Genomic DNA, 10,756 nt, shown 5'->3' with positions numbered 1-10,756 from the left:
TTGATTTGAGGGAAAAACTTTTTCGTGGGGACCATGGCCGCTACGCCAGACTAATGGTGGTGAAATGATCAATCTTCCCTCTATGAAATTGAAAATAACATAACATTTCTATGCATGCTTCCTCGTGACGTGCAATTGCAGAAACCGCACTTCGCCACAGAAAACCCTTTCCCTTGATTTAATCACACTCTCAAATTCGAAATGTGACTAATCTAGATAAAGGACCCTATCCAATGGTTGGAATAGATAAATCAACTATCGACAGGGTAGAATAGATACATTATGATATTTGAAAATTTTAATATGACATTATGTTTGGTAAGGGATAATTAAAGAGGACTTTTTCTCATTTTCCTTTGGTAGGAGGATGAAGAAGACTCACGCCATACTTATCCACAGTTCCAGAGAGACGAGAGTCGGTTCTGCTGCTCTTCGCTGCCTTCCTTGATGTTATTGATGTCATTAGGTTTGGACTCTAGAGAGAGAGAGAGAGAGAGAGAGAGAGAGAGAGAGACTGGTGCCAGCCACTAACAGGAACAAGACACTGGAGACATTGGGCAGAGTTAATCCCTTTAGAAGAATCAATGAATTAAACAGCATAGGATAGCCTTTAGGTTTTTCTTTTCGGTTGTACTTGATATATATATATATATATAGCGAATAGGTGCTTACTTAAAACGAAAGAAATAACAAAATGATTAGGACTGGGTACTGAAAAAAAGACGAAAGACAAAGGGATCATTATCTAAACCATGTCGTGGCCACCTTGCATGCATGTAAGAAGCTTACACAACCTGATAAGTGACAAAAGTAATATTTGAGTGGCAGTTCCTAGAGCTCAGGCAGCCTAATACACCACATCCTCCAATTTGGTTGTTTATCTTGACCTCCTCCCTCTCTATATTTGTATTTAAGATGAGAAAAGCCCACCAACACACCAGCACACAACGCACTCACCTTATATTTTAAGTCATATCTCAAGCAAGCTGATTTGATTCCAACAGTACAAAGCTAGCTAGTGCTGTTTCTAATGGGTTCGCTAATGGCAGGATGGAACTCACCTGTCCTAGATCCCAAATATGGTAAGCTCACCTACAAATAATCCCTTCCGCTTCAATTCCCAGTAGCTAGCTATCCCCCCCCACCCCAAAGTTTCTGACAAGCAGATCTTTCTTCATCAGCTAAATATCTGAGGAATAGATCCTTCACCAAAGGAGAAATCGAGGCTTACTGGAGACTAAAGAAGAAAACAGAGGAAGAACACCTGAAAACTACTCTTTCTGGTGATCTGCAGGAGACCTGTACTCAGGTCTGGTATCTATCTATCAACTCTGGAGTCTGGACATCCCTCCCTTGCACAAGCTAAGGTTTCTAATAAATATCTTGTTAATATGGAATAACATTCTAATTCCCCAAGTCAAGTAAGTATATGAAGGCATCAAGGACAATAAGGGAAGAACAGAAAGAACGTTGCTCTAATACCATATTGGAACCACTCATGAAACTCAATTCAACTGGTATTAGTTAAGTACTAATCATTGGCTTGTATTATCTATGACAGGAAAATGGACAAAAGGAATCAGGCATACCGAAGCTTCAACAATCAAACTCACTCCCTCCAGCCAATATAAGGGAGAATCCCCCAAATGAAGACTCTGAAACAGATATAAAGCAGGGCATATGGAAGAATGCCTTGTAAGACTTCATCAACCTAAGAGTTTTTAATAGCCTGTGTCGACATCAAGAATTTATGATTTTCTCTTTTGTTTCTACTCCTAATTCTCTGGTCACTGGGATGTGCAGGTGGACTAGGAGTAACTGGGCATTTCTAAATCAACCTCCTGTGATAGTGACAGAAGCTCCTTCCTACAAATATGCATCCCAATATCATAGTACCAACTTCAGCCGTTCCTCTAAAACAGATGCTAACCCACTTGAAATGAATAGCTCAAGTAAAGCAAGAGTCAGCTGACAGTGCCATGTCATGACATCATATTGAGAAGATCTTGTGTCTATAAGATAATGGATGGGTTTACTACTTTTCAGTTTCATGAAAGTCTCCTTTTCTTCCATTTCCAAGCTCTCTAATTCAAGAATATCACCAAGAAGCAAACGAGCCCAAGCAAATAGTCTGAATTTTGAATTAACTATATAGGCAACTCGATTTTAAATGAAAATTTTGTGACTTTACTTTTTCACCCCTCAGCCTATTGTCCATCTGGCATTGCTTGGTTAGAAGTGAAGTTCACAATGAAGTTTATGATAATTACCAAGACATGTCATATAAATAGTAGTTAAAGTTTACCTTCCAACCAAAATATCAATGAAGATTTATTTCTACCTCTTTATCTTCCTTTTGTTGTGGATCCCACAAGTTTTAAATCAACTCTTTTTCCAGCCAAACACCGTAATTTAGAGTTTGTTTTGTAATTTCTTTTTCATTTGTTTTATTACACTTTATGACTTCTTTAATTCTGACCAAACAGGGCCTTTGTCATTACTATTGCAACTGCTGCATTACCTATTTACCTTCTATTATGCCTTAAATTTCTCATGTAATGTTAGGAACTAACTTTATTATTACATTGAACTGACTTTATTACATTCTCCTTGGAGTAAATCCACTATTTATTATCCCAGCAACAAAAGCTGGTCTCCCAACCACCCAATGAATGGGTACAAGTGCACCCACATTCTAGGTTTTGACAGTTTTCCTTCTCTTTCTCAACACACAACATTGCTTTCACCATCAAATCCAACCATCCCAATGGTTAAGAAGGCTCTGAATTGGTTTTCTGAGTCTCAAGAGAATCAAGGGGCAGTTCCCTTTTTGAAGGATAAATTTTTACCCCTGAAAGGCTACCAAATAATGGTCATAGTTACAAAGTATTAAGAAAGAAACTACAAACTCAAATTAAACCTCTCTTGTTCTGCTTTTCAATTGAGAATTCACCTGGAAAGGTCACCTTGCCACTGGCCAAAGAGATTAACAAGATGTGAATGAATTCCCAACCCACAGTCCAACTCTGCCTTACCAGTAACACCATGAGTCTTACAAGTCCATCTAATTGGGTGTGGTGCATTAAGCTTCCATCTGATTGCCTGTCAGCTTCTCTTCAGGTGTCATATAGGAGGCGTTGTGGATATGCCTCAGGCTCAAAAAGAGTGCATGATGTTTTACTGCAAGCACCAAGTAGAATGGTTCTGGGCCAAAGGAAGAGAGCAAATTCTGTGTGAGCAAGAGTCAGATTTACTTTTAACTGGTAATGGGAATAAAGAAAACTTTTCTTAACAATAACTACAGCTCTTTGTTAACTGAAATTGACTACCTAAATCGTAACTTTATTACAATTTTGATCATGTGGCCAGCTAATAGGACCTGGAAACAGCAGAAAGTAATCTAGGTCAATGAGCACTCCTGAAGATAATCCATGATATTTGAATGTTCCTAATATACCATGCTGACAGGTCATTATGTTTGTGGGGTCTTATGTTGACAGATAATTTGTGCCTAACATGCATGCAGACTCTTAACTTGATTTCTCACGGCTGTTTATTTTCCTTAATGGCGGGCAGTGTCAAGAATTCTTAATTTTTCCATATATAAATGCAACTACAACTGTTTCCAGGTTTTTGGACAATCTAATTATGACGAAATTTCCAACCAATTGTTCATCAATGGACTGTCCATTACTGATAATATCCATCATTATGAGCTTCTCATACACCCCCCCAACAGTAGTCATCAGAAAAGCTTAAATGAAAGGAACTGTCATCAACACCATACCAAACACCAGATTTCAACCCACTAGTCAATGTTATTATGCTGATGTACATACAAAGTAATACGACATAAAAGGTGGCATTGTGTCTAGCCTTTTATAACTCGGTCATGTTTCACAGTACACCTCACTTATCTTTCTACAACTTGGGGTAAAGAAGTGCCTAAATGTTGTAATTGACATACTTCCCTGTCAGGCCTAAATCTCAAGCAGGTGAAACAAACAATTTTTCCATCAGCTGTAAATAAAATGCAGTAGCCCAGGACTTGTTCTACTTGAGAATATTGTGCAAGAGTCATGGTATCCTAGAAAGTGGAAAGGTAGGAATACCATAGCCTCCAGGATTATAAAGTTAAAACATATGTACTAATGGACACCATTTCTTCCAGGGAAGCATCTTCAATATCATTTGGTGCAGAAACTTTAATGGTGCTTAGGAATGGCCTAAACATTTCACCTATTATCTGTGGTTTGTTTCAAACCATGATAAGAAAACAACCTAGAAAATAGACTAAATAAGTGAGGGAATCATTTGTATATGTTAGGATGAAGGTGGCCCTATTCTTAGATTCATCCTTGGGCTTCTTCAGCATTACCGGAAGAGACTCAAAAAAACAATCAAATAGGGTAGATTGTTCGTCTCTGTCTAATACAAAATGATTAAATAAAAACTGGTTGTTAACATAGGATAACTGAGCGAGGGATTATGATACATATTGACAATGGTTTAGGCACCGTAACATGATTAAAGCCACGGCATTTAATTGGGTCAATGTTACAAATTTGGCCATCAAACTCATTATGATACAGGAGGTGTTTACTTCAGAATCAGATGCACGTGAGAAAGTCTAACAGAGAATTACCAAAAGAAGAAAAAAGAGAAGGATTTCATATTCAACCACCCAAAAAAAAGGGGCTTTGTTAGCAGTTAGATGGCCTCAAATACCATAAAACAATCAATAATATAACGAAGTGCACAAATAATGAAAAATTATTACCATCTTTATCACCTAGAAACTTGATTTAGGAAAAGAAACAACTCAGTGAGCACTAGATGCAAAATTCTGGCAGCAGCAAGTAAATAAAGACAGGAATGGAAATTAAAATTGTCACAACAAAATTCATGAAGAATCAGACAGTGATGATATATGGCTGACCGCTGACAGAGATACCTCTAACTAGAAGAATCCGTATCTAACTAGAAGAATCCGTGCAGCACAAAATGAGGATTGATGCACATGGTCCAGATTAAAAAACTGTAGGGCAAGTTGGTTAAACCTCTCACCACCAATTCTTGTCAGGTCTGAAGGGAAATTGGAATAGAACATTCAGCAAAGACATAAACAAGCAACTCTAAGGTGACAATGCTCTATGGACTGCAATGCTGCTTCAGCTTATAGCCTCTGCCACTTTCATTTTCCATGGGAATTTATCAGGATCTATAAACCTAAAGTAGGACAGTTATAACCTCTCCTGGTTTGTCAGCAACAACTCTGAGTCTTCTATATTGTGGATGGCCATCCATGCCACTGTTTTAATCCAAGAACATCATTTAAGAAGAGGCTGGTAAATTGCCATTGGATATTTCTCAGCTTTCTGATCATCTCAGTCACAAATCAACTGCAAATAAAGTGAATAAATTAACATTTTTCCTGAATCTACCAACACCAATACATCTCAGCTATGGATATTATCCAAACAATTTACAATGTAAGACAAGTTCTCCAAATGAGTTGTTGATGCTTCCCACTCCAGTCATGAAAATAAATTCACTCGTACGAATGTACAATTCAAGATTTTCAGTCCCCATTGGAGCTCTTAGAAGCTCACTGTGATAGTGTGATACCTCTAGCTGCAGTGCACTGCTGGGGGTTGGGGGGGGGGGGTTGATGTATTTTTTGCATATCTTGATGGATTCCCAATTCCAGCAGTTGCAGCTGGGTGTGAGACCCATCCAACAAAAGGCAAGGGGGCCAAGCAATGGAAGAAGAAATAATAAGGCCAGCTTTTCTTTAGCCACTACTAAAGGCCACCTTGGTTGCTTTCTTAGGTGAAAGAAAAGGAAAAGAAGAAGAAAAGAATTTTCCTTTCCTAATTGTTTGGTTGCACTGAGAAAGTTAAGAGAAACTATACCACAAAACTAACCATTGTTGTTCGGTTATCCAAGAATTTTAGTTATTTCCCACCTTGTGAGACGGAGAGGAGAAGCCAGGTATGACCAGCATTCCCATGATTAAATTCTTTTCCCTGTGTTTTTCAAACATGGCAGTGGACACCATACCAGGGATAATTTTCCCAGAAGCAGATTTTTCCCTAGGTTTTCTCCGACTTACACAACCAAACAATTGCATCTACCATTTTCTTTCAATTTTCCTTTCCCACATTGTGACGGAAGCAACCAAACACAGCCTAAATGAGATAAACGTTCGCCATGACATTGAAGTCAATACAGAAAGCATTACCCAAAAAAAAAAAAAAGAAGTCAATACAGAAAGTACCTCTTTGCTAATTCAAACTCAAGATCATTTTTAACACCATTGGTAAGATCACTGTTAAACTGAAGGTTTTAGAAGGGGAAAAAAAATCTCAGTCGTTCCTCAACATTGACCATAAGTGTCACCAGTTCCACAATTGATGAATCTATTTGACATGACTAGATTACTTTGATATAAAGACCCGGCAATGGCTCTGCCCTACTGGCATAAAGCCAATTTACAGAACTGGAACCTTATACGTACAAGGAGATGAGGGGATTACTCATTTTCTTTATTAATAATACAAATTTCACATTGAAATTTTTAAAACATATGTTTGTAACCTGGAACAGAGTTTGCCCTTGTAATTTGAATTGCTATCTGAGAGGTAGCACCAAACACACACACGGAAAAAAAAAATCATAAAGGCTTAAAATGTTACTTAAGAAAAAGAAAAAAAAATATATATATATATATATATATTTGAATTATTGTGGCATTAGCTGAACGGTAATCAGACTTTTACCTTTCCCATGTGCTTAAGATTAGACATTTTCCCCAGAGAAATTTCCCTCTCAAGACTTCATTGATGCAGTTTTAGAAACTTCAAGGAACTGCCAGCAGCCCTCAAACTGATTCACTCAGCTCTGACATGAGATTTCATGTCTGCCGCACCACAGGAACACTCTTGCAAGAATTTATGAAGCACTTCTGAGTATATATGAGGGAAATTCCGGTAATGGTCCACATGAGGAGACGAGCAAAAATTATAGGACCAAACATTTCTTCCCAGCATTCTCTGACTCTGAATAAATGACTCAACAGGCTGAAACGGAATGACCTTATCAGCTGTACTGTATAGGTACAGCTGAGGACAGAGAGGCTGGTTCTTTGAGAGGATGGAGATGACCTCAGTAAGCCTCCTGTGGAAACAATCAAAAACCAGAAGTCATGTCAAGGATGGGAAGGTATGTGTTGGTCATATCATGAAATAACTAGTTATTCAACTGAAAATGTTAAGGTGACCCCAGCATAAGAAAACCAGGCTACTTATATTACCAGCTGAGTTGAAATAAAAGGGGAAATTTTTAGAAACGAAAATAACAAGTAACACCATTTGGTTTCTCACTTTTACCATGTTGATTTCTGACTTGGGGGATGAAATCCCACTAACCCAAGAGTCGGCATTATCAAAATCTTTATTCATCAACTGGGAGAATAAATGTGCCATAACACAGTATGAGTCTCACTTCTACAAGGTACCAGGAGGGGGGGACTGGGTTCAATCCTCACCTTTGGCATTTTTTGCACAAAGTGGAAACCCTCGGACTCAAATCTGTGTCTTCACACTGGCCAACTGAGCTATTAACATGGCATCAAGCAATAACCCCTCGCTCATATCCGAGAATGAGTAAGATATATCCATTCTCCACTGCAACAAAGGTCCAAAGGTACAGCAGATTTACAAAAGTTGAACAGATCACTTACCGATTTACATCTGGCAACTTCAGAATAATAGAGAACAACTTCTCCAAGACTGAATGGAGGGCCATCTCAAAAAAGGAGGCATCCTTTTCTTGCATCTTGGCTACACTCTTATCACTTTCTGATTCTTGTCCTTCTATAACATTAATTGAAGAGCTGCGCTTCTTCAGTAATGCAGCAGAAAATCCTGCTGCCCATACCTATTATGGATTAAAGAGAATGTATCAGAAAATAACAGTGCTTATCACATGCCTAACAAATAGGAAAGCCAACAAATTGAAGCAAATGCATAGTAATGAACTTCTAAATTTAAGCAACTAGTGACAATAGCATCATAATAGATTTATCATAAATTCATAATATCCAAAAGGTGTTCTCCTAACAGTGCTTCAAGAAGAAAAAAATCCTCTACAACCTCTGAAATATGTGAACAAATAACAATACTTAAAAGGTTGATTAACGTGCAAGTTGCAACTAATCTACTTGTTTTCCAGAAAGTTAAAACAACCACTTTCAAAGGCCAAGTAAAAGATGATCAACCAACCTATTGGGAATCCAAAACAAAAATAACAGCAAGATAAAGCAAACACAATGAATTCCCGAATTGTTCGAAACAGAAGGGTGTGTAACTGATATTTTTAGGTATAATAAAAATTTCGGCTTCTTATCCAGAAACGAAGAAAGAAATTGTCAAGACATGCAGTTGTGAATCCTAACACAAATATATTCAAGAGTCTCAAAACAGAGAAGATGAGATCCAAAACCTGAGGGTTTATTTCTGGGTCCCCTCCAGAATCAACCACGCATCCTTTAATCTTCTCAATTAGGTCACCCCTACACTGCAACTTGTTGAGTATGGCACCATAGCTGGAATACAAAAATATAAAATCAATTTCAACAACACAACATTGCACTCAAAAAGGACTATCCAGTGGTGGCTCCAAATTACTTCTTTAATAGCAATATCATTTTCTAATCTCTCTCGTGGAACCCAATCAGATGCTGTGTAATAAGACTCGGTCTAGCCAGAGATTTTTCTCATTGTTCTCATATTTTGGGATTCAACCATACATCTTGTTCATTTTAAAGTTTTTATTATAAATAAAACATGAACGTGAATAGTAGCGAATGTATGGAAGGAAACGTGAGATCAGAAACAGAGGTGTAGAAGAGTTTCCATTCAACGTACGCAAGCCAACCGGTATTGCTGAAAGTGTGGAAAAGCAAACACCGCTCCCTTCCATCTTCTTCGCGCTCTGACAACCACGAAATGATCTCCTGCGCCAACGCGGAGACCCGCTGTTCAACTTTCCTCCCCAAATCAAATCCTATCAGCTCTCCTACCGGAACAACAAACGTCAACGCGTGGATACCTCTGGAATTATAATGCTCCGCATATCTCTTCAAATGCTTCTGCTCAGCTCCAAGCCACCCTAACAACACCACCGTGAAAACAGGCCTTCTGTCCCGGACAAATCCAAAATCAGCGCTGCTAACTTCTACAGGAGCTTTATTCCAACCAATAACTTTTTCATTCGGATCAGAAACGAATCGATCGGAGCACTCATCAAAAGCACTAGTGTTAGAGAACTGAGATGAAGCTAGAGAAAGGAAAAGCCCTAACGGATTCAAATTAGGTGAAGGGAAAGAAGAAGCAGAGCCAATGGATGAAGAAGATCGAATGCGCAACGAACCAGATCGTTTTCTGATATTGTTCGGAAGGAAGGTGATTGCAGGGAGAGGTCCATTAGTATTGCGTGAAAGGCTTGAGGAAGTGCTTGGTGGGAACCTCAGAGAATGCCTGAAGAGAAACGAATGAGAGAAGTGACGGTTGAGAGTGAGAGTGGATGAGTTAAAGATCCTCAATGATGCCTCCATGACTAATGAGTTCAAGCAGACCAAGAAAGATTCGATCCAAGATACTGAAGAGAGAGAGGGAAGGAGATGTGTCGAAATTTCAACAGCAGAGGCAGAGCCACGGCGACATTGAAAAATTGTACGTGAAGTGAGATGTGTCGAAAATCGAAATCAACTTTTGGTAAAAAAGATTGAGAACGGCCAAATGGCGGACGCGGACGATGAACTTGGGAGCTCTGACTGACAAGTGAGAACGGGACGATTGTTTTCAGTTACAGAGCTCTTACCACGGCCCATGGATGGGTTGGGCCAACTGGAGCTGTTCGTGGACCCAAGCAACAGACTGTAGGGGTGGGCCCATTGAAGCCCAATTACAGCTCAATCTTTTTTGTCCAGGTTGAGAGTCCAACTCAAGTAAATGTTTTGAGAGTCTCATGTTTTGAAGCTTGGCAAGAAGTTGGGGTATTTCCAACTGGACTTGGATCCTTTGTGGCATAACAATGTGTTTAGCGCAAATTCAACATTTAAAAACACCTTGAGTGCGTGTGATCACCTTTTCTGATCGTTGGATGTGTGTCAGAGGTCCTATTGCACCGTAGAGGAATTCAATCCTAATTAGACTTTATCACCATGTTTGGTAATGTTTCTGTTTTGAAAATGCCTTTTTTTACTAGAACCTTCTATTTTTGTTATTTAACTGAGACTGTATTCTTTGACTATAAAATGGCGTTTGGTAAATTTATTCCAAAATTGGTTTCAAAACTCAAGAACAACAACAATGGCTTATGGTAAAACCAGTTCTAAAACATTTTTTTAACAATGGTTCCATTTTTTACAAAAATATCATTACTCTAATTATTAACCCAAAGAAATATGTTAATGCTATTAAAACATTATAACCAGTAATTAAGAAAATTATGTTATTGAACAGCAAAATAAGAAAGTAACAACAAGCAAGATGTCTTGGTGGCATGCACATACGAGATAGGTATATCTTTCATTAAAGGCAAGATAGTCCTTTCGTCCCTCTATGTAACTAATTGCAGAGGCCACGCTGCCTTTCAAACTCTTTTTTCCCATAGTCATCGCCAAAGGTCATCATATACACGACCGTGCTATGTGCATAACTGTGTGATGAAGGCAAAATGTTGTATCAAA

The 10,756-nt window shown here is 38.5% G+C and overlaps 1 protein-coding gene across 4 annotated transcripts; it reads right to left on the bottom strand.

The window, feature by feature from the left end:
• Positions 1-2,768: 2,768 nt before the first annotated feature.
• Positions 2,769-9,923, bottom strand: LOC122068722 (transmembrane protein 53). Of its 4 annotated transcripts, none has more exons than XM_042632613.1 (6): positions 8,931-9,901; positions 8,506-8,608; positions 7,745-7,941; positions 6,783-7,179; positions 3,330-5,402; positions 2,769-3,204 (listed from the first exon to the last, which is right to left on the bottom strand). In XM_042632613.1, the coding sequence occupies exons 1-4, from the start codon at positions 9,617-9,619 to the stop codon at positions 6,894-6,896; spliced, it is 1,275 nt and encodes a 424-aa protein (XP_042488547.1). In that variant the 5' UTR covers positions 9,620-9,901; the 3' UTR covers positions 2,769-3,204; positions 3,330-5,402; positions 6,783-6,893. The 4 variants fall into 4 exon arrangements, with proteins under 4 accessions (XP_042488547.1, XP_042488554.1, XP_042488540.1 ...); XM_042632620.1 differs by having other exon boundaries at positions 3,330-3,379; XM_042632606.1 differs by lacking the exon at positions 3,330-5,402 and having other exon boundaries at positions 8,931-9,890.
• Positions 9,924-10,756: the final 833 nt, after the last annotated feature.

Source organism: Macadamia integrifolia, chromosome 2, assembly GCF_013358625.1.
Source record: "Macadamia integrifolia cultivar HAES 741 chromosome 2, SCU_Mint_v3, whole genome shotgun sequence".
In the NCBI taxonomy this organism is placed as follows: domain Eukaryota; kingdom Viridiplantae; phylum Streptophyta; class Magnoliopsida; order Proteales; family Proteaceae; genus Macadamia; species Macadamia integrifolia.
The sequence above is the reverse complement of the archived record's forward strand: the minus strand, read 5'-3'. Positions and strand labels throughout refer to the sequence as shown.